Here is a 23,401-nt window from a genome sequence, read left to right as displayed (position 1 = left end):
CACTGGTTAAATCGAATCTTGCAGATTCACACACCCCATATAACACTTCTTGATATGTCAGTCAGCCATCTTCTTATCCAAGCTAATATTTTATAATCCAAACTCATATTCTATGATTTATGCAAGTCTTCCATACTGTATTCTGTCAAAAGCCTTAGCAAAATGAAAAAGTATCGTAGTGTATCCATTCCCTTTGTCCAGCTCAATAGTAACATTATAGAATGAAAGCAAGTTGCTAAAACATGACCTTCCCTTAGTAAACCTATACTTTTTCACAGTGATTCTCTGTAGACCCATTTCTGAATGCGAGCTGTTAACCAACTTTTCCAAAATCTTCACCACCACTCCTGAGATACTGATTGGTAGATATTTGGATACATCGGTCTTTGCATCACCCTTGTGCAATGAAATTACCATGCATTCTTTGCACTCCTATGGAATCTACTTTCACATATCCACTTGTTAAATTATATAACCTTGTCAAAGGAATAGCCAGTTCAGCTGAACACTCTTTTAATACCTGTGCTGATATCCCATCAGTCCCTATTATTGAATTCTTATTCAGTTTGTGCAACAGCTCTAATACCTCCTCCTCACACATCTGAGTTTATTCATCCAATGAAGAGGTAGCAGTGAACTCAATGTTGCATGCACCAGGTAGATAGCTTCTAGCAAAATGGGCACTCATTAGTTGAACAACCTCTTCTGCATCTGTTATCCTCACACCATCCGAATTCAGTAGAGTAATTCAGTAGAGAATATTGAGAGATATCTTTGGGGTTATCTTTAGCTTGCAGAGCCAGTTGTTTTCATACTCGAACTTTGGTTTCTGTACAACAGTTGTGATTCTTCTGGCCTGCAGCTTATAATTTTCATAACGGACATCATACTTAGACACACAGTATTCCTTCTACATCATCCCTTTCTTAGGAATCTCCTGCTTGATAAGATTACATATTCGTTTGATTCCACCCTATTTATTCTTTGAACTCTCAGGACACATTCTGATATCGCATCTTAAGTATTTTTAGTGCTCTATTCTTACCCAGCAAGCGATATTATTTAGCTAAACTAGTAAACTAGTATACTCTCAGTTGGTCATAATATCCTGCTTTGTATTTCAGCATGTAACTTTTCCTGAATGGAACTTTCATGACCTTAGCCAGTTCCCAAGTGAGTACTGCATGATCACTGTTACCAACCGGAGACAGAATAGCTACATCTTTAACTGAAACATCCTCTGACACTATAATCAAATATAACACTCTTTGACATTGAGTTCCTTCTGTCACATGCTGCTTGAGAAAGTTGTCTCACAACAGTTCAATAAATTCAGTTTTATTCTTCTCATGAGATTTTACTGCTACCCAATCAATGTCGGAATAATTAAAGTCCCTTATTATGATTACTCTTTTCACACCTATCATCTTTATTTGGTGAATGCATTTCTTCATCACTAGCAACCTATACACCAGGTCTGTAACAATCCCTCACTATGTATTTGATCTTATTAGAGTCACTCACACCCAACACTAACTGGATTCAAGTCATCTGATATCATTAGCAGCATGCCTCCCCTGTCTATCCTTCCTAAAAATACTGTGCCCTTTACACTTGGTACCAATTAGAATGCCTGATAAAGCCAAGAGAGTCTACTCCTTTGTTTCTCATACTCCTAGAATTTGTGTACAGACACAGTAAGCTAACTGTATGTTCTTTTGTATATTCGTCTGTAGTCCGTGTGGTACAGTTAGGCAACTTGAAGATCTCTGTTCTTCCCTAGTGCCTTATATTTGCAGATGTCTGATGGGTCCAAACCAGACAAACAAAGTCAAAATTGCTTTCTGATACCAAACAAATCCAATTTTTCCTCAAACTTACTCCACACATCCAAAAACTCACATCCATTCCTTCTACACAGTCCACGCATTGAACTGTTTGTCATCATAGCCCTTCTTCTTAATTCATTTTTATCATATCAAGGTTATTACCTTGTACAATTTTCACTTTCTCACTCTTAACTAGTGACTTAACTAGTGATAAGTACCTATTACAATTACAATGTCGTTTACTTTTCGTCTCTGATTTTCAATTGCATGCACTATGTTTATAATTTTTGCATCAGGAAAACTTGAAGTTATAACCTGCTCATCAACAGCATGTTTTATGATAGAGTCACCATACCAATATTCTTATTTTTTTTTACAATCAATGTTACTTACTAACTTACCTGATTCCATGCTTTGTTGTCTCTTATTCAGCGGCTTAATTTTCTTTTCTTCCCTATGTTCATTCAAAAGCTGCCTGACTTTCTGTAATTCCCATGATGTCTCTCTAATAATCTGCTTTAACTTCACTATTTTGGAGGTTAATTCATTTTCAATAACCTCCTCAGTATCTTCAATATCCTCCTTAGCAGAGGCAAGCCTTCTTATTCTCAACTTCATGCTCTTCTTAGCATTATGTTTTTGGTGCCATTTTAAACTAAATTTAATATTGCAATAGCTTAACAAAAATATGTTATAAACACTAAATTGTACACTAATATACTATAAAGCACTAATTTTCTAAGGAATAAACACAATAAAACAGATAAAAATTAAAAATCACAAATTTTGCCCTAATAAATTCACTAATAATTTATTCAGGTTGCTGACTATGTATTGCTGTCATAGCAACCTGAACACCCTTTACGGGTACATATCAGGAAATTGATGATGATATTCCAAAATTCCCTCACATAAACATTCAAAGAATGACGATGAGTTGTGACTGAGAGACTTCCCCCATGAACTCTGAAGACGACACAGTGTCCAAATGGTCCACACCCCATTACTCCCACTCCTGAACCTATCCCATATCCTTTCCCTTCTCCAAAAAATTGTTTCTATTTTTACACCCCCCAAAGTATTTTTTGCCCACCCTTAATAATAATAGTAATATATATATATATATATATATATATATATAAAACCTGGGTTTTTCAAAAGATTCACATACCCCCTTGCCTCACCAATAATTCTCCCACATTGCTCTACTTCCTCTCCCTTTCCAAAACCCCCTTCCTTTCAATCATACTCCCATCAAACAGCAGATGAATGTTGTCGCCACATGCCAGAATGCCACTGAATAAGAAGACAGCCAACACCATCCTGAAAGTATGTCTGAAATTTCTTCTTATATTCTTCATATATTTATCTATGTAAAACTTCAGTAATGTCCTAGAACTGAGTAAAAAGCCAATGACATTATAAAAAGGGACACTCCTAAACAAAAATAGGATAAATAATCATAAAATTAATAATTTCTTAGAGAGCTCTTGTGAGGTAATTTTGGAATACCATCATCATCATCAGATCATTATAAAATAACTCTCAGAAAAACATCTTCAAGATAGGAACATGGAACTTCTGAGGACTCCTGCAACCTGGGAAACTAGACATAATACAGAATGAAATGGAAGACAATAAGATACTAATCTTAGGGTTGCCTGAAACTCACTGGAAAGAACGTTGTCATTTTACAACACATAAGAGAAACAAGGTATTTTTCTCTGGTCCAGACCATAACAGTGAAAAGGGAGTTGCCATCATTGTTAATAAAAACATAAGTAAAGTAGTAAAAGGATACAACTCAGTCAGCAACAGAATCATAACAGTAAGATTAAACACCAACCCAATTCCAACAATGCTGATACAAGTTTATGCACCCACATCAAATGCAGAAGATGAAGTAAGTGAGGAATTCTACAAAGACCTAAATGAAACTAGATACAATACCAAGAAAGGACATTCGAACAGTTCTAGAAGACTTCAATGCTAAGGTGGGATTCAATGCACATGATGATCACTTATATGGAATCATTAGAAAATAGGGACTGGGAATTAAAAACAAATGAGGCAAAAAACTATTGGAGTTCTGCATTGAAAGGGAATTAGCAATCACTAACACTATGTACAAATAGCACAAGAGGAGATTATACACATGAATAGCACCTGGGAATCGATGTAAGAATCAAATTGACTACATTTTAATTGACAGAAAATGGAGGATACTAATCAATAACACCAAAACATTGCCAGGTGCAGATTGTGGATCAGGCCATCGATTATTAATCTCTAATTTAAAGATCCATCTGAAAGAAAACAAGAATAACAGCAACAAAAGATATGACTTTTCACAAATGGACAACAAATTTACAATGGACATTGAATCAGAGCTCAAGAAACAAAAAAGCACACCTCAGGAACAAAGAGCATTGAATCATATTGGACACACCTAAAACAAACCATTGTAAAATCTGCAGCCAAAAACATTCCAATAAAAAAGAAGAATGGTAGTCCATAGATTACAAAAGAAACCCTAGAACTAATTGAAAAAAGGAAACAAATTAAAATAACAGATTGGCAAAACCCAAATTACCTGAATCTGAATAAAGCTATTAAAAAATCTTGTAAAGGATAAAAATAGCTATATCCAAAACATCTGTAAAGAAATAGAAAGACACTCCAACTCTAATGAAACAACAGATTTATTCAAGAAGGTTAAGGATATAACCAAAAAATTCAAAGCAAAACTTAATATAATTGCAGAGGAAAACAGCAAGATCTTAAATGAACACTAATGACATAGCCAGAAGATGGAAACAGTATTGCACCGTGCTTTACAAGGACCCAGCTATTCAACAAGAAGATGAAGGAGCTATGGAAAACATGGAAACAGAACCGGAGATCCTCAAAAGCGAAGTTGAACAAGCAATCAAAAAATTAAGGAAAAACAAAGCCCCAGGTCCTGATTCAATACCAGCTGAAATGTTGAAAAACCTTGGAGAGAATACAGTCAACTGGATACATGATTTATGCAACAAAATCTGGAAGACTGGAAGATGGCTGAATGACTGGACAAATTCCACCATTATCCCAATCTACAAAAAAGGCAATCACAACAACTGTGAAAACTACCGCACCATTGCCCTTATCTCACATACCAGCAAGATTTTACTACACATTATCAAGCAGAGATTACAAAGTTTTATAGACCATCAGATCTCAGAAGAACAAGCAGGATTCAGAAAAGGTCGAGGGACTAGAGATCATATATCTAACATCAGACAAATAATTGAAAAAAAAACAAGGGAATTCAAACTTAAGCCTTTATCTAGGCTTTATAGATTACTCCAAGGCCTTTGACTACATGAAGTGGGATATCATTCAAGAATCAGGAATACCAAACCATCTAATAACCCTCATAAAGAACTTATATCAAGGAAATCAAGCAACAGTAAGAATTGAAAATTCACTGTCCCCTACATTCCAATTTGAAAAAGGATCAAGACAAGGATGCATACTCTCACCATTACTATTCACCCTTTATAGCAAAACTATAATGAAAAGATCTCTAGAAAAGTGGAATGGAGGCATTAAATTAGGTGGCCGAACAATCACTAACATATGATATGCAGATGACACAGTGATAATAGCAACAAGTGAACAGAAATTAAAATCCATCCTAAATCAATTAGAATGGGAAAGCCTAAGCCACGGTTTATGAATAAATCAAGATAAAACCAAAATAATGATTTTAAACAATGCAGAAGAGAGAGATATAGGAGGAATTGAAATTGTTGACCATTTCAACTAAATTGGAGTGATGATAACAAAAAAAGATGAATGTAAAAAAAGAGATAAGAAGAAGAATAGCACTAGCTAAGAAAGTGATGACTGATTTAACCAAGATCTGGAAAGACAAGTACATCTCCAAAAATACAAAAATTAAGCTTGTAGAAACCTTAGTTTTTTTGATCTTTCTCTATGCTTCTGAGTCTTGGACTATGACAAAAGATGACAGAAGAAGAATTGAGGCGTTCGAGCTCTGGGGTTGGAAGACTGTTAAGAGTGTCTTGGACAGAAAAGCAAACAAGCAAAAGTATCATAGAACTATATCGAGCCCTGATAAGACTTCATCTGGACTACTGTGCCCAGATATGAACACCAGGGTTTCTTCTTGATGGGGAGGAGGTGGAGAGGATCCAGAGACGAGTGACCAAGATGGTGGCAGGTCTGTGGAATGAACCTTATGAGAACAGATTGAAGATTTGTAGGTTGCACAAATTGGTTGATAGGCAGAAAAGGGGTGATATGATTGAGACATTCAAATTACTGAAGGGTTTCTATAAGATTAATCCAGAAGATATTTTTGAGAATAGGGCTGGTGGTGGGAGGACTGGGGGCCATACATGGAAGCTGAGCAAAAATGTGGTTAACAGGGGTGTTAGAGCTAGATTCTTTACTTGGAGAGTGGTAAATGAGTGGAATAAGCTGCCAGAGTCCGTTGTGGGTGCTATGACCATGAATGAGTTTAAGGTGAGGTATGATAGATACTGTGTGAAAGATGGATAGTTGTTCTTGACATGATGTTAGGGCCTCCCTCGATGAGTCTGTTGACTCCTTGGAGTTGCCCGTAATAATAATAATAGAAGAAATGAATATCCACACAAGACTGATAAACATAAATGAAAAAAGAGTACTGCAATATTTTGGACATATATATGTAGATGGGAAGGAAACTGCCTGGAAAAAGTAATCATCCAGGGTAAACCTTGTGGGAAAAGAAAAAGAGGAACCCCCCCCCCCAATAGGTGGACTGACCAAATATCAAGAATCACTGGGCTTAAACTAGAACAAGCAATAAGAGAAGCACGGGAGAGTAGGAAATGGTGAAGCATCATCAGAAAGGTCACGAGTCCTCAGACATGTGGAGATCCGAGAGAGAGAGAGGAGTAAGATGGGAATTTTCCCAGAAATAAAACTTTTCAAAAATGGTATGCTAGCAGAGCTGTGTGAGGAGAAGGAAGTGAAGTTTATGGATGTATGGCATGTGTTTGAGGGAAGAATGAAATTATACAGGCGTGATGAGTTGAATTTAAATGGCTTTGGAGTGAGTGTATTGGAGAAAGTGTTGCTGGATGAAAGTACAGTGTGTTACGCGTGCAAGAGATCAGAAGAAAGAGATGAAGGGAAAGAGTGGTACTGAAGAGACAGAAGTGCTTGACAGTGGAAACAGTAGTAGTGTGAGAGATGAAGACAAGGAAACGAGGAAAGGGGGCTCAGGTGGACAGGGAGACATGGCATAGGGAGAGTGGATGTTGAAAGTGGCAGTGAATGTTTATATGAAGATGGAGAATATTGTGATCTGGGTGGGAAGTTGAGACAGAGCAGATATATGTGGTAAGGTGATAAAGGTGATTGAGCAGGAGTGATGGGGAAATCACAACCAACACATGACTTGGATAGGACAGGCTATAGACCTAAAAATAAACTGCTCTGTCTGTTTACAAATGCCAGATGTATCAGAAATAAGAGGGATGAAATGGTTTCAGTGATTGAGTTTATATTTATTAGATTGAATAAGTGAAACATGGTTGAAGATGATATTGTAACAGAAATAGAAATGGAAGGATACGGTATTTTTCACAAGGATAGAAAGGGCAAGAAGGGAGGGGAAGGGGGTGCTGATGATGATGATGATAGCAGGAGAATTAAGTCCACATAGGATAGACATGAAAGAGGGAAATAGTGGCAATGTTTATGAGGCAGTGTGGTGTAAAATGGAGGTTAAGAGGAAGACATATTGAGTTTGATGTATGTTGTAATAGGCCTGGGAACGTGGAGGGTGGTGATGAAGAAATATATAAACAACATGGATAAGTGAACAAAGGAAGGGTAATTATTATGGGTAATTTTAATTATAGTGGTATATAGATTGGAATAAAGAGAGAGCATTTTGGAAATATGGAAAATGAATTTCTCGAGTTCTTGAAAGATAATTATCTCAGACAGCATGTAAAGGAGGGTAAATGAGGATCGAGAGTTCTAGATCTGATCATTTCATCAGAAGATCTAATTGTGAGAGGGGTTTCACACTTTCCTCCAGTTGGTAAAAGTGATCATTTAGTAATCACCTGTGTTGTGGGTAGTCATATGCAGACTCTTGTGAGAAAAGGATATATGTGGAATTATAAGGCTGGTGATTATGACATGCTTAGGCGACAGCTTGGAGCTATAACATGGAACGAAGAGTTGAGCGATAAGAAATAAAGGCTGCATGGGAAATAAAATAAGGAAATAAAAGTACAAGATGAGTAATGGTAATAATCAGTTACATGAAGAGTATAAAGAACAAGCCAGGAGAGTGACTTAGTAAGGAAAACAAAAGTAGAGTATGAGTGGAAATTGGCAAATCAGGCAAAGAAAAACCCTAGAGAGTTGTTTAATATGTGGCAAGTAGAAGGAATAGTAATCATGATAAGATGAAGTTACTAGATGAAAGTGGTAGAGTGGTAACTGCTGTAGAAGACATTTTTGAGGTATTCAGTGGTTAATTTATAAAGGTGTTTCATCCTGATCAGGGTGGAATCATGAGGAACTTAAGTGTAAAGGACATAGGAGTGGGGGGTGGCTTAATTGTGAGTGAGCAGGAGGTATTTCAGGAAATAAATAAGAATGATGTCAATAAGGTGATAGGATTTGATGACATATCACCATGCATCTTAAGGGAATGTTCCAGGGAACTGGCAGTAGCATTAGCACACCTGTTTAATAAAAGTCTTGCAACAGCACAGGTTCTACGAGAGAGAGAGAGAGTGGAAGGAGGGTAAAACTTTTCGACTACATAAAGGTAGTGATGAGGCTGCAGCTTCAAATTATAGGCCAGTCTGTATATCTGAAGTTGTCGTGAAGGTAATGGAGAGATTGGTGAGAAGTAGGGTACAGAAATGGGTTGATAACAGTGGTATTCTCTGTGGTTATCAGCATGAGCTTGTTAAAGGAAGATCATATTTCACTAACTTACTTATGTATTATAACAAGTTGACAAATACTATGGACAGGGGGAGATGCATATACAGTGGTGTACTAAATTTTGCAAAGGCTTTTGATAGACTGCCGCATGACAAACTCTTAAATAAACTGAAACAGATGGGATTGGATAACAGACTTCTGAGTTGGATCAGTGACTGGCTGTCAAGGTCAGTTTTGGGGTCATTGTTGTTCAAATTGTATGTTATTGATATTGGGATGGGTTTAACTAGTGATATGCAGCTGTTTGCAGATGATGCAAAACTGGGAAGGCAATGCAGAATCAAGCAGATGTTATGGCCTCACAAGAGGACTTGAACAGATTGCATGAATGGGCAGGTAAGTGGAACTATCAGTTCAATGTTGCAAAGTGTAAGGTTTGAGATTTCATAAGCAAAGATGGGATGCAAAGTATACACTTGGTGGAGAAACTTTAACAGAAGTAGAAGAGATGAGAGAGATCTAGGAGTGATGGTGAACAAGAACCTGAAATTCAGGGGCCACATTACACAAGTTGTGAAGACATCACATCAGATAATGGCAATGATATGGAGGACCCTGACATGCAGAAATAGAGAGGTTATGATGCCATTGTATAAGGCCTTGATCAGGCCTCATGTGGATCATTGTACACAGATTTGGCTGCCGGGTTTTCGCAGTGACGAGGATATGTTGGAAAGGGTTCAGAGAAGATTCACAAATGTGGTCAGTGATCTTTGAAATGTGAAGTATGAGGATAGATTAAGAGAATGTAATCTGCAGAGCCTTGTGAATAGGGGGATGGGGGGGGAGGAAATAAGATAGAGACATATAAGCTAGTCAGGGGTTATTATCAAGTCGACATGGAAAAGATTTTTCATAGAATGGGAGAGGGGGAGTAGAACAAGAGGCCATCACTGGAAACTGTATAAGGAGGGTATGAGCAGAGAGGTAAGGAGTAGGTTCTTTGCACGGAGAGTGGAATGCATTGCCTGAGTGTGTTGTGGGTGTAGACACATTGAATCAGTTTAAAGCGTGGTTGGACGAGCATTGTGTGCAATGGCGTGTACCTCCCCAACGAGCCTCTAACACCATAGAGGTCAAATGTTAATAATAATGATGATAATAATAATAAACTACATCTAGTTGACAATTTCAACCATTAAACAACACAAATAATAAGACTTGAATGTTTTAATTACTCCCTGGTCCAATGGTTGCAGGAGCGAAGTTGTAGTAGATGGCAAAAAAGTAACATTGTATGTTACTACTCAAATATTTGAACTATTAATGACTTCATGCAAATTTCAAAACAAGAAGTTTGAAAGGAATTCGATCCTGAATGTAGTAAGACTTCAATTCTATATGCACTTTTTACTAGAGTGAGTTTTGAAGATACAACTTGTCATATTTTCTTTTGTACTGGCATACCAATATATTGGCAAAAATATTTTGTTCTAGTTATTGAGCACTGTGGATCTGCAAAGGCTTCAATTTGCAACTACCATATGCATCGCAATCCAAAAAGTAGGGTCAGGCAATCTTTAATGGCAGAGAAACCTGGCATACGCCTTTCTTCTTGTACAATGTAAGTGAAGTTTGACATAGTTTCCAAAGTTTCCAGATTAATCTTATTCATAATGAAAATTTGTTTGGCTGTATAGCTACCTTATTTGATGACTGTTTTTAGTTCTTTAGAATATTTGTCTGCAGCTTGTCTATAGACAGTCTCTCCCAAAAGCTTAATATTCTTGAAACTATATCAATCCTGAACTTGCATTACATTCTTTCACTTCACTTTCTTCTGTTCTTAACTATTCATAGATCGATCAGAACATTCTGTTCTGTTGATGCAAATTAATTTTTGCCAACAACTTTTCCATGCTTTTTATTATGTTATTGTGCATGTATATGGAATTAAAAAAACACAATCAAGTGCTGCATTAATGCTTTACTTGATTTCCCCCCCCCATTGTCCCTGATGATGCATAAGATGATCTCACTTAAATTCAACATGCTCCTTATCGTGGCAGTTGAATAGCCACTTTCGTAGACTATTCAACTGCCACGATTTTTTTCAGCAGTGCAGAAAAAAGAAACATGTTTTTGTCAAGTGATACAGTAGCAGCATCACTTGCTGTAAACTTAGAAGCCATTTTTATTTCATTACATTCATTTATATTAATTAAAAAGTTATTAGAGTATTATTAATTTAAATAAGCACTAATGCCAAAAATTCTTACGAGCAATGTTATAAACAGCACAACAAAGCAAGGTATTAATTTACACTAATAACTATTAAAATTCACTGATACAGTAATGATAATTAGTAATTAAATGTGCACAATTATAGATCTATATGAATTACCGTACAGTACTAACAAATTGAAGTAGCAATAAATGAAACACACAAGCAAGGTTTAACATCAATTGTGCACAAGAGATTAACAAATCAAGAGGTTGAAACATTATTAATTTAAATAAGCACTAATGCCAAAAATTCTTACGAGCAATGTCATAAACAGCACAACACAGCAAGGTATTAATTTACACTAATAACTATTAAAATTCACTGATACAGTAATGATAATTAGTAATTAAATGTGCACAATTATAGATCTATATGAATTACCGTACAGTACTAACAAATTGAAGTAACAATAAATGAAACACACAAGCATAGGTTCAACATCAATTGTGCACAAGAGATTAACAAATCAAGTGGTTGAAACACTGGGCAGATCAGATCACATGGCCACTGTGTGATAGATGCAACTCATCACTTTAACTCACTCTTTCTCAAGCCTTTTACCAGATTTTTCTTGAATATTCCTTGTTGAGTAACTTTGAATTTGGCATGCAAATAAAATAAAAATTGATAAAAATCAGATCATGGAAGTTTGAATCTGCATAAATTGAACATGCATAAACAGAGGACATATTGTAGTTTAGTTCCCAAATGATTTTTTTAATGTAAGTATACTTACAAATACTATCATTATAAAAGCTGCAGCTATACATGATGTACAAGGCATATTTTTATTTACAAATCGATACTGCTCCCCTGTTACGACATTCCTTATATATCCTAATAAAAAAAGGTAAAGTATCATATCACAATGAAATGAAAAATTTGTCAATAAATCAAGGTATCATTTATAATAAAAGAAATTATCATTAAATTTCTTATTTTTCTGAAATGTTAAGGGCTACTGAATTTTGCAACATAAATTCTTAAAATTTTTTTGTCATATAAGACTAATTGTATGAAATTCATAATACACACAGCTGATGTGAATATTAATCAAACCATCACATATTAATGTATTAAATTTGTGCTTATGGTAGCCATAATAAACTGAACATGTGTAACATCATTTGCTATTCACCAGTTTCATCTATCATTTCAGAATCATCCTTCTCTATATATATTCTCAAGCTTATCAAAACACCCCGCTCAATACCTAAAATTTCTACTCAGCTCAACCCTCATAACCAAATAACCTCATGCCCATTATTACTGTTTCTTTGAAGTTCCAAAAGGAGGGAACACAGCTCTTCTAATAACCCTTCCCCTTTTTTTTATCCTTTATCTTCCTGAAAAATGCTAGTCATCATATTCTATTCCTATTAGTATATCATCCTCTATTAGCTATGTTTCACATACCACAATGATTTGCAGAATGACTAATTTCATCAATATCACAAACTCGGCATCTTTATTCATAATGATCCTTGCAATGGTGATAAACATAGTATCTTGCACCTGGTTCCCCTTTCCATCTCAAAATTCCCCACTTAAGTCATTCCACAAAACACTTGATTTCACTGCTTTCAATTGAGGCCAGCTATGAAGCCTTATCACCTATACCCCCATAATGCTGGCATAAATTCACAGCCACACAAACTAACTGTTATTGTCCCTGCCTGAACAAACACACACACACACTTTTCTCTCAACAGCAATATAACAACATGTCCAGCTTCACACTATTACTCTCTACCTACTGCCTTTGAATTTATCCCATACATCGATATACTCAAGGCCTCTCTTAGTACGCACCCTAGTTATCCTGCTATTCACAATTATTATCCTCCTTCTCAGCTCTATCACTCTTTGGAAATCCATTCACAGCTCTCCCACTCGTCTGCCTTACTATGTAATAATACTATAAAATCCCATGCTACTTTATTCACGATTCCTCATAAATCATTCATTCCAACAAACACTGTCTTCTATTCTCTCTTCTCCATAGACTCAGTAATGTTCCTTATTATTCCTGCTCTCATACACACCTTCAACCTGCTCTTTCTTAACCTTCACCAAAGTGTCCCTATATAACAGAGCATCACTTTTTGGCTTTTCACTATTATCATTTAATTCTTCTTTTCACTGACAACTTCCATCTTACACTTTCAACAGTAAGTCTCTTCTTCAAATTTTCTATCTCACTCTGCACCCAGCTGAATTTACTTTTATCCTTATTCATTTGAATAAGCTAGATAGATGGGAAAATGAATGGGGGTGTCAGTTTAATGCAGCAAAATGTAAGGTCTTGAGGTTTGGGAAACATCGATGGGATGCTGCGTACTCTATGGGAGGAGTTATACTGGAGGAAGTTGGGGAGACGAGAGATCTGCGGTTGATGATTCATAGAAACCTGAAATTTAGGGGACATATTGCAAAGATGGTGAAGGTAACACAGAAAATTGCTGCAATTATGAGGAGGACACTGACCTACAAAGATAAAAGGGTTATCATTTCGTTGTATAAGTCTCTGATCAGACCACACTTATTGTTCTCAGATTTGGTCCCCAGGATCTGAAGGGGATAAATTAACTGTGGAAAGGGTACAAAGACAGATGACAAAGATGGTTTCAAGACTGTACAATTTTGGTTATGAGGATCGGCTGAGGGAATGTGGACTGCAGAGTTTGGTGGATAGAAGAAGGAGAGGTGATATGATTGAGACTTTTAAACTGTTGAGAGGTGGTTACAGGGTTGACACTGGGGAGTTCTTTCACTTGGTTGAACAGCAGGAAGGAGTGATGACAAGAGGCCATCCCCGAAGTTACGAAAGGAAACTGTGAGCAAGAGGTGAGGAGTGGTTTCTTTGCATGGAGGGTGGTTGAACCGTGGAATGCATGGTGAGAGCGAGAACAGTCAATGAGTTTAAGGAGTGGTATGATAGACTTTGTGTTTCTTAGGGGGACTTCTCCTTGATGAGTCTTGACAGACTTGATGTTCTTAGGAAGGACCTCCCACGATGAGTCTTTTGACTCCATGGAGGCCTGAGTAATAATAATAATAATTTTCCTCAACTTCATTACCACTTTTTTTTATTCATCTTCCTACCATTCTACTTTCCAATTTCCTCCTCTTTCTTTCTAATACAGCTATGTAATTTGCTGCTATCACTCCACATTCATTCCCTTTTTTGCTTTATCTGTGTCAGTTTTTCATTTGACTTTCAGTTACTTCTTTTCCAATAAGTTCAGATGATGCACTTTTTTTTTTTTTATATAAAACTTGCTTATATACTACATTCTGCATCTATATATCACTTACTTATGGAAATTGAAGGAATTACAGCCTAAAGTAAAATGTTATAGAAAAATATTCTAAATGTTTTAAGTTAATAATTCCTTTAGAATCCAACTTAGTATTCTATAGTGTCAATCTTTTAAAAATTTGTATTTTAATGTTTATTAATATCTACAACATCTATCCATCCAACCATCATAACCATTAAGGTATTACTGCCTTGAGAGAGAAGATCTTAACATAGAGATACTGGAAATATTGTGTCTTTATCTCAAGAAGATACAGCATCCAAGCAGAAGGTAGATCATCAATCATCACAATCTTTGTGTACTGATCTGGTGTGACTAAATATGTCAGAAATCATCTAAAAAATGTATTTGGTAATCATATTCATACTGTAAATATCAAATTATGTAAGTGACATTATTCATTATCAATTAAACCAACCATACCAACTTAGTTGGTATGGTTGGTCAAGTGGTTACTGTATTCACTTTTCAATCAATAAATGGCAGATATAAATTCTCCTCTAGACACAGATTGTGATTGTCTTCAGGTGGAGCATACATTTCACGGCTTAGTACAAGACCACCATCCTGCTTATTGGAGGTCAGGAGTGGCTAGGGAAAAAGTTCCATGTTTAGTCTCTGGGGCAGAGTTTCTGGATTATCTAACTTTAGTCCATTTATTGTACTATACAAATGGACTATAAGCTAACAGCCTTTTGTTGGAATCATATTTAAAAATATAATAATAAAATAAAATGGCAATGTCAAAATTACGCAGCGCATGCGAATCGTGTTAAACTGCGAGTTGTTTTGGTTTTACTAGTCTACTGCTTTCTATCCGGAAATTGACATGAAATCCATCACTTTGTTTACACAAAGAATGCTTTAGGCACACATTTAGATTTCAGTCCAGTTTATCTCTGCAGAAATCAGTGACAAACTTCAGTCTTGAAGTGACCACAGATCTCCCCACCAAGATATCTGCAAACAGTAACAGAAATAGATTTTGAAGCTTCTTGTGCAATGTGCTACCAGGAACTTCTCTTCCTGCAAGGATAATCCCATACGGACATACATCTGTAAGAGAGTGAAAGAAATATTTCATGGAGTCATAGGAACTGTGACACAAAAAAAATTTCTGAAGCTGCACAAATCATCTGTGAACTCTTGAGATGGTCCAGTTTCCTGCTATAAGCAGTGCAATTGATCTTCAATCTTGTCTAGAGAAGCCTGGGGCAAAATATTGCTGTGATCTCCACCAACGACTTTACACCCAAAAGAGCAATGGATTTTAAATGAAAGAACATTTAAAACTGCATAAGAGTGATAGAGAAACGTTTCCTTGCAAAGTTTGCTTGAGAGATTTCTCCACTGCCAGATATCTGAAGACCCACATGAAAATACACAAGAAAGTACGTGAAACATTTCATTGTAGCATGTGCTGTAAAAAATTTACTGCCAAGTGTAATCTGGTCTGCCATCAGAAGATATTTCACGGTTCTGATTCTGCACTTCCGATGACTCCAGGTAATGATCTGATCCCCAGCAGAAGTTGCAAAAGAGATTTCGCTGTGAAATTTGTCATCGAAGATACTCCATTAAGGACGGACTCAGATAGTACTTGCAGTTGCATGTGAAGAGATCTTTCCATTGTAAAGTTTGCCACAAAGATTTCTCAACGGCTGGTAGCCTTAAACATCACATGGAAACCCACAAGGATGTGCAGAAAACGTTTCTGCAACACGTTCTAGTGAGTTTTTGTGGAAACAAAATCTTGTATACCATCAAAAAACATCATCTGACTCTTAGCTATGAAAGTAATGAAGACAGTACTCATGTTAAGTTCAATTTATGTTTGAAATTTATTGATGTTTGTTGAAATAATTTGCTGTATTGTTAAATAACATTCAATGCACAACAATTGTTGGTAGGCCTGCTTCTATATGTGTGGTGAGTGACAGAATCAGATCACAGCAGCTTTGTTTATGTCTGAATCCAGACTGTTCCACTGGGACTTGTTCTATTATCTTAGGGGCAATTCTATTGAGGATGAGCCTTTCTAGGAGCTTATAATTGGTGCTAAGCAGGGCAATTCATCAGTAATTTTCTTGTTTGTTATTGGTTTTAACTGGTTTTAAGATGGGGATAATTTTTGTCCTTTTAAACTCTTTCAGAAGTCTACCAGTCTGGAGGATGTAAGAGAAGAAGCAAGCCAACCACTGTCGAGCTTTTTCGCCTGACTTCAACAGGAAATCAGGATGAATTCCACTGAAACCTGGAGCCTTGCCTGGTTTCATATCCATCAGAGTAGTGTTAATATCTTCAAGAGTGAAAGGTCATAAATATGAAGGGTCTGATGGTCTGTTATTTTTCAAATATGTAAGTTCTCTTTTTATTTGAAGAGTGTACTGTTTGTCCTTGTTGTGGCATATCTTCATGTGTTGACAATGTGATGCATAGCTGATAGCTGATTTTTCCCAGACAGTCAGAGTGCCACTACCTAGTTTTCTTAGAAGGCTCCATGTTTTTCTACTGGAGTGCCGAAAATTGAGTATCTCAGTCCGTTTCTTCTGTTGGTTGGTGTCAAAGCTGTGAATGAGTTCATCTGCAATGTCAGGGTTGCCACACTCTAGGCATTCTTGATACGGGTTATTACTATCATTGTCCCGTCCAGGGATATACTCCTTGCAGAAGCTTCTTGGTATGGTCTCCTTTTACCTCCAGCTAAAACAGCTCCCACAAATCTCTTGTAATTACTGTTTGTTGAAGGAATCCAAAAGACTATTTGTCAAAATAGGCAGCAAACGTATCCCAGTCGGCTTTCTGGAAGTTCCAGCAGGGATGTTGGATGTATTTGACAAGGGGTACCTGCAGACCTACCTCTAACATAATTGGCCTATGTTGGCTTCACGGAAAGTTGGAGAGAACTCGTGTCAATTTAGGTAAGTAATGGTCATCCATTGTTGTCTTGAGCGACGAAGCAGAGGTTGGGGTTGTACTCCCTGTTCCTAGCTGCTGACCTGAAGGAAGATCTGTCTTTTGCATCGAAAATTAGGTGCATGTTGTGAATTTCTGCCCATTCACTGGTTAACCAAAATTGTCACTAAAACGGTTTAGAATGCTAACCACAGTTAAGATGATTTGACCAATTTTAGTAGGATCATATCAATTTTGACTTTAGTCTGACTACTTTTAGTGGTAACGCTATGCAAAACAAAACTTATAAGTGTGTCTGGCCAAATTTCATTAAATTCCATCCAGCTAACTTATCTGAATTATTACTGATCATTTTGAATAATTTTGCAAAAGTTTTAGTACCTTTATTTAATCCCTACAAATAGAATAAAACTGAGATATCACGAAAAATTTTCATAAGAATTCCAACTATTAAATTTCACTTCCTTATATCTAGCAAATGAAATTTATAAAATTCAACTGATCTTAATTCCATCAGAAGTGCCTTAGAAGAATGAAATATTAGATACAACAATACTGGGGTGCTGACAAGTAATAGACTAATTTGGAGGAAAACTGTTGATAGAAACTTAATAATACTGAGGGTACATATCAGGAAACTGATGATGATGCCATACATCATCATCAGTGTCACTGATATGACAGTGTCACTAATATGGGAAGTGTCACTATATATGACCATTTCTACCTGTTTATGGAAAATGACTTCTACAACTGATTTAGCGCAATGATAATCCCTTGAATCATGCTTCCATATGATGGCCAACTATAAAATAATAATTCTTTTTCTTTTATACTGATCACGTACACATGAGAGGTTGAAGAACTTATAAGCACATCAGTTCTATGTCTTGGGTGCAGGTGAGGAGTCAGAAGTTTACTGACATTTTTTTTGAAAAGCTGAAGGTAGCAGCAGTTTGGAAATACTTCTTGTGGTTGGCTGTTCCAGAGGACAAAGGTAGATGGAATAGAAGAGGAAGAAAAGCAGGTTCAGTGTGTTTGTAATTGCAGAGGAAAAGGATGCTGGGCAGCTACTGATCTTGTATTAACAGGTGCAGCAGAAAGTGGAAGAATGATGGTTGCCAGTTCAGTGGAGCACTGACCATCAAAGTATTATACCTGTAGAATAGAGACAGTGCTGAAATACATCTGAGATATAGAGGTTGAAGTGAATCTGTAAGACAGGGAATCGTCTATGAGCTGAATTGCTCTCTTCTGGACAGTGTCAACAAATTTTAGATTTTCTATCCTAAACATATGAGCAGAATTCTAAGCAAGGACAGATCTGGGATTTGTATATTTTTTAAGGGTTTGTTGGGTGTAAAACAGTATCTTGAATGAAAGAGAATGCCTAGCTTTTTTGAATGCTGAGGAAGCTATTATTGAGATGTGTTTGTGCCAGGAGAGGCTGGAGTTGAATGTTAGTCCAAGAGAGCAGAAAGATCTGATCTTGTCTAGTGATTTGTGTATTACTGAGGGACAATGGAATGTGAGACCATTTTGATGGCATTGAACGTGAACATATTGTTCTCACCCTCATTAAAGGAAAGTACATAGATCACTGTTTAAGGCACTAGTTGTAGATGATCTTGATGCTTGCGGTATCTGCACACTGAGTGATTTGCAGTGTGCAGATATCCCAAGCAGAAGTCCTGGAGGTCATTGCATTTCATGTCACTGCAAACCATGCAGTGTGCAGATATCCCAAGCCATTCAAGATTCACTGCCAGGTCAGCAGTGGATCTTGAATGGTGGAATCCATACTGGTAACCACTGATTAATTGATGGGCTGCTAGGTAGTGAAAGTGGCTACTGATGACTTTCTTCATTATTTTGAAGAGGACCGAGATGATGGCAATTGGTCATTAGTTTGACAGTAGACTTCTCTCTTTTTTGAAATAGGCTAGATATAACAGTGCTTCCACATATTGGGATAAGTACTGCTAATATAATATAATACATTCTAGAGATGATAAAGGCCAGATGTTAGCTCTGGACCATAATATTTGAGAACAAATGGAGAGATGCCATTAGGACCTGGAGACATTTTTGTGTCTAAGTTATTTAATAATTTTCTGATGTCTTTTTATTGAATAACTACAGGAGGCATACAGTGCTTAGATTCTGGTATGGTAGGTAGCAATTTCCTCTAGTCATAAATGCAAGAGTATTAAGAAAAGGGTGATGATAAGGAGGTCAGCTTTATCTTTAGGTAAAGTAACAGTGGTATCATAAAGATGAGAGAGATAGATGGAAGTGCAGATGAGCAGAAGTTGTATCCATTAACCTTAGCAAGGGACCAGAAGGCACAGCTTCTGTTTGGACAGGTGGCAAGTTTTCTGCTGTTGATCTTTATGAAATTAGATTTGGACTAGCTGATGACTTCTTTGCATTTGTTGTGTGTTCTGGTATAGGCAAAGTATATGAAGTCAGAGTTCTTAATGCAAACCACTTACAGTGAGCTGAATTTTTTCCTTCAACTTATCTCATACACTTGCTGTTAAACTAGGGCTTGTAAAGCAGACTACAATTCTGAGTAGAATAGGGGAAGAAGGCTTTCATGCTAGTGAAGATAATTTCTGTGACTCATTCAGAGCATGTGTTAGGGTCAGATGAGCTGAAGCAAAAGAAAGAGGAGAAGTTCTGTAGGTCATCCCATTTGGTGTCTTTGTAGTGCCAGAAGATGCAAGGTCTGAAATGAATTGAGGAAAGGCATTCTATAAGAGAGAGAGGAGACTAGTACAAGATTGTGACTGAGTTGCCAAGATGGGAAGGTGATCTCCATGGAGTATTTAGAGAAAGAACTGATCAAAAAGAGATAAAAAGCATTGAGTGAGTGAGTGAAGATGATCATCAGGAATTTGCATAGATAGATGAATGATTTGCAATAGGTCACAGATTATAGCAAAGATTTCTTCTCGTCCAGCTTGGTTGTTGGTGTTGGAGATGACGTCACTATTTGAATGGCTTGATTGTAGATGGTCAAGTTTCATGGAGAGGAATGTGAAGAAGTCTGAGTAGTTATCAAAGTTTGGAGAAGGGTAAATGCAGTAGATGAATGTCGAACTTCTCTAGCTCAAGGTTTCTTTGAGCCAGAGAAGGTTGACAGTAGAGGATTCTAAATTAGCCTCTCTAGCATGCAATGTCAGATCTTACAAAGGCACAATTGCTACCCTCATGATAAAATAAATTGTATAGTGTGTAAGCCAACAAAGGTTGGTCGATTGGTAGAGCCTCCTCTACTAACGGCTCACGCAAAAAGTTAAGCAAGTTTGAGCGTGGTTAGTAGTTGGAAGGGGTTTAATCATTCGATGCTGTTGGCACACTCTCCCTCGATGAGTCTTTGGACTCCCTGGAGGTGTCACATAATAATAATAATATTAGGAAGCTTCAGTGCATCTTATTTTTTTCAAAGAAGGCCTTGAGTGTCATCTGCTTCGTTGACTTTTGCTTCTTTTCATTTAAAATAGCTCGATAGCAAGCAGAAGCGTTATTCATTTCACAGGAAAATTTACTAAATCATTCAAAGTCTGAATCTTGTAATTCAAAGTTTGCTTGAGCTTTTTTAAGAAGTTTAAATACTTCTTATATGCCTTTTAAAGTGAAAAAGCGAGTTGGAGCTCCATATTCATTATTTTCTTTGTCTTTTTCTTCTTTGTTTCTTTTTGTTCCTCTAATTCAAGGAGATTATTGAGTGAGAGTTCCATAGTGTGAGACTGAAGCAGCTCATTAACATCACCTTTCGAAACTTCCATTTGCAACCGGTTAGCCATACCTAAGATCACCTGAGTTTCAGAATTCGCAATCTTTGTTGGGTCTTCAAAGCCTTCAAAATTATCATTAAACTGAGGACAAAGTTTATGCCATACTCCTTTCATAGTTTTTTCAGAAACTTTATACCAGGTACTCTGTGTCACCCGATTTGCATCTAAAATGTTGAATCTCTTCCAAAACTCTTTGATAGAAAAGTTTCCATCTTTAGCAGTTGCTTCTATTAACATTTCAAAAGTCTCTTTGAGATAATGTGCTTTAAACATCGCAATCACTCCCTAATCCATTGGTTGTAAAAAAGAAGTTGTATTTGGAGGTAAAAAGACTATTCTTACATTAAGGCAAATGTAAGCTACTGATGAGGGATAGCTTACATTTGCCTAATTTCTTCTAGTTTTCCTGAATAAGATTTTGCAGCCTCACTATTGGTGCTTGCAGCTTCTTCATCTTGTACTTTAATGTTATGCCAACCAGTTTGCTTTATTTTTATAGCAGTCAAACCACCTACTTCTTCAGCAAAAGTCTCTTTGCAGTCATCCTCTTTTTGGTCTTTCAGCATTTTAAAAATGGCTAATGCTTTAGCACAAATCGTTGCATATGTAATAGACATGTTTAATTGTTGAGTTTGGCCGCTTATCCATGCAGTTAACAGTTTTTCCATATGAGGAATTATACTGCCCATTTCTTTATTGCATAACCATGAAGACTCCATAAATTGCGCATTTCTTACATCTTTCAAATATTTTTCTTTATCCTTTAAAATGGTGCAAACTGTAGAAGCGGCAAGAGAAAATTTCTCAGAAAGAGCATTAACAGTGCTACTTGCTTGATGGCTGATAATAATTTTGTATATTTTCTCTAACATAATTGCTTTTCTTTGTTTCTTTTGTTCATTTTCTGGTTTTGCACTGTTGCTTCTTTTTGATTGTTGGAAAAGTAAAAGGGTTATAGTTAAAAAGAAAACAAAATAAAAAAATCAAGTGTAATTGAAGAAAACTACAAATAACATACCCGAGTTGCCAAGGTTTGCGAGTAACTGAGGCTCATTCTAAACGATCATTACATACTGTGTAATTCCCTGTACGTGCCCCTAATTGCCTTCGCCATGCACAATTTAAAATAAAAATTCCAACCCAAAAAATTCATAAAGCAAGAATTTATAAAGTGAGAACTACCTGCATTTAGAAATTAAAAAAAAAATAAAAATAAAAAATAAAAATCACATCCAAAATTATCTAATTTCAGAACTATTATTTCATAAATGTAAAGTGAATTTCTTATACAGTATACCATAGCCCCTCCCCTTATCCGTGGGGGGGGGGGTATGTTCCAAGACCCCCTGCAGATATCTGAAAACATACTATGTTTTTTCCTATACATGCATGCATGCATACATATATACATATGATAAAGTTTAATTTATAAATTAGGTAAAGTAAGAGATTAACAACAATAACTATAACTACAAGAATAAAATAGAACAATTATAACAATATACTGCAATAAAAGTTATATGAATGTGGTCTCTCTCTCTCAAAATACACCATCAAATTGTATTGTGCTCACCCTTCTTCTTGTGATGATGTGAGATGATACAATGAGTACGTGATTAGATGAATGACATAAGCATTGTGCCAGACGTAGTGTTAGGCTATTGACCTTCTAACGATATGTCAAAAGGAGGATCATCGAGCCATGACGATGTCAATGGATGGATGTCAGGAGCAAACGATGTTGATGGTTAGAGATACTCGATAGCTGTAGGTAGTTTTGCCGAAATCTTTTGAAAGAACATTATAATCGGAAGTTGTTCTCTTTCTTTTTAACTCATTAAAGTGTTGCTGCATCTTCAGTGATCATACAAGTAACTTTAATGCTGCATTCCATGCTCCATAATTTTGTTCTTTAATGTGTGTGCAATTGCAAAACACTTCGGCAAATTTTGGTAATGTCCAAATTGCTGGTTCTGCTTCAGTTTCTTCTTCTTCCTCTGTACATGACTCAACAAGTTCTTCCAATTCTACATTCGTTAACACTTCTTGATGGCCTTCAATATGTTCTTCCACTTCTTCATCAAGCATGTCAGTGAATCCTTCTCCACCAATTTATCTTGCTGCATGAATGATTTTCCTAACTTCTCCACTGATCCCTGGGCTGGGAAGTCTTTAAAATCATTCATGACTTCATCCCATAAGTTCTTCCAGCAGGCATTTACAGTTTCTGGTTTTAATTCATCCATTGCAGCTTTGATGAATGCTATTGCATCA

The 23,401-nt window shown here is 36.5% G+C and overlaps 1 protein-coding gene across 2 annotated transcripts in view; it reads right to left on the bottom strand.

Moving 5' to 3' along the window:
* LOC150108642 (membralin-like) overlaps positions 1 to 23,401 on the bottom strand; it is a 259,480-nt gene that overhangs the window by 135,850 nt on the left and 100,229 nt on the right. For both annotated transcript variants that reach the window (XM_090416100.1, XM_090416101.1), the window contains exon 6: positions 11,822 to 11,922. In XM_090416100.1, the coding sequence (XP_090272226.1) occupies positions 11,822 to 11,922 (101 nt within the window). The remainder of the gene's footprint in view (positions 1 to 11,821; positions 11,923 to 23,401) is intronic.

The sequence above is a fragment of the Typopeltis vanoorti genome, chromosome 3 (assembly GCF_054136105.1).
Source record: "Typopeltis vanoorti isolate ZY-2024b chromosome 3, IOZ_Tvanoo_1.0, whole genome shotgun sequence".
NCBI classification, from domain to species: Eukaryota; Metazoa; Arthropoda; class Arachnida; order Uropygi; family Thelyphonidae; genus Typopeltis; species Typopeltis vanoorti.
Note: the sequence above shows the minus strand (reverse complement) of the source record. Positions and strands in the feature narration are given on the sequence as shown.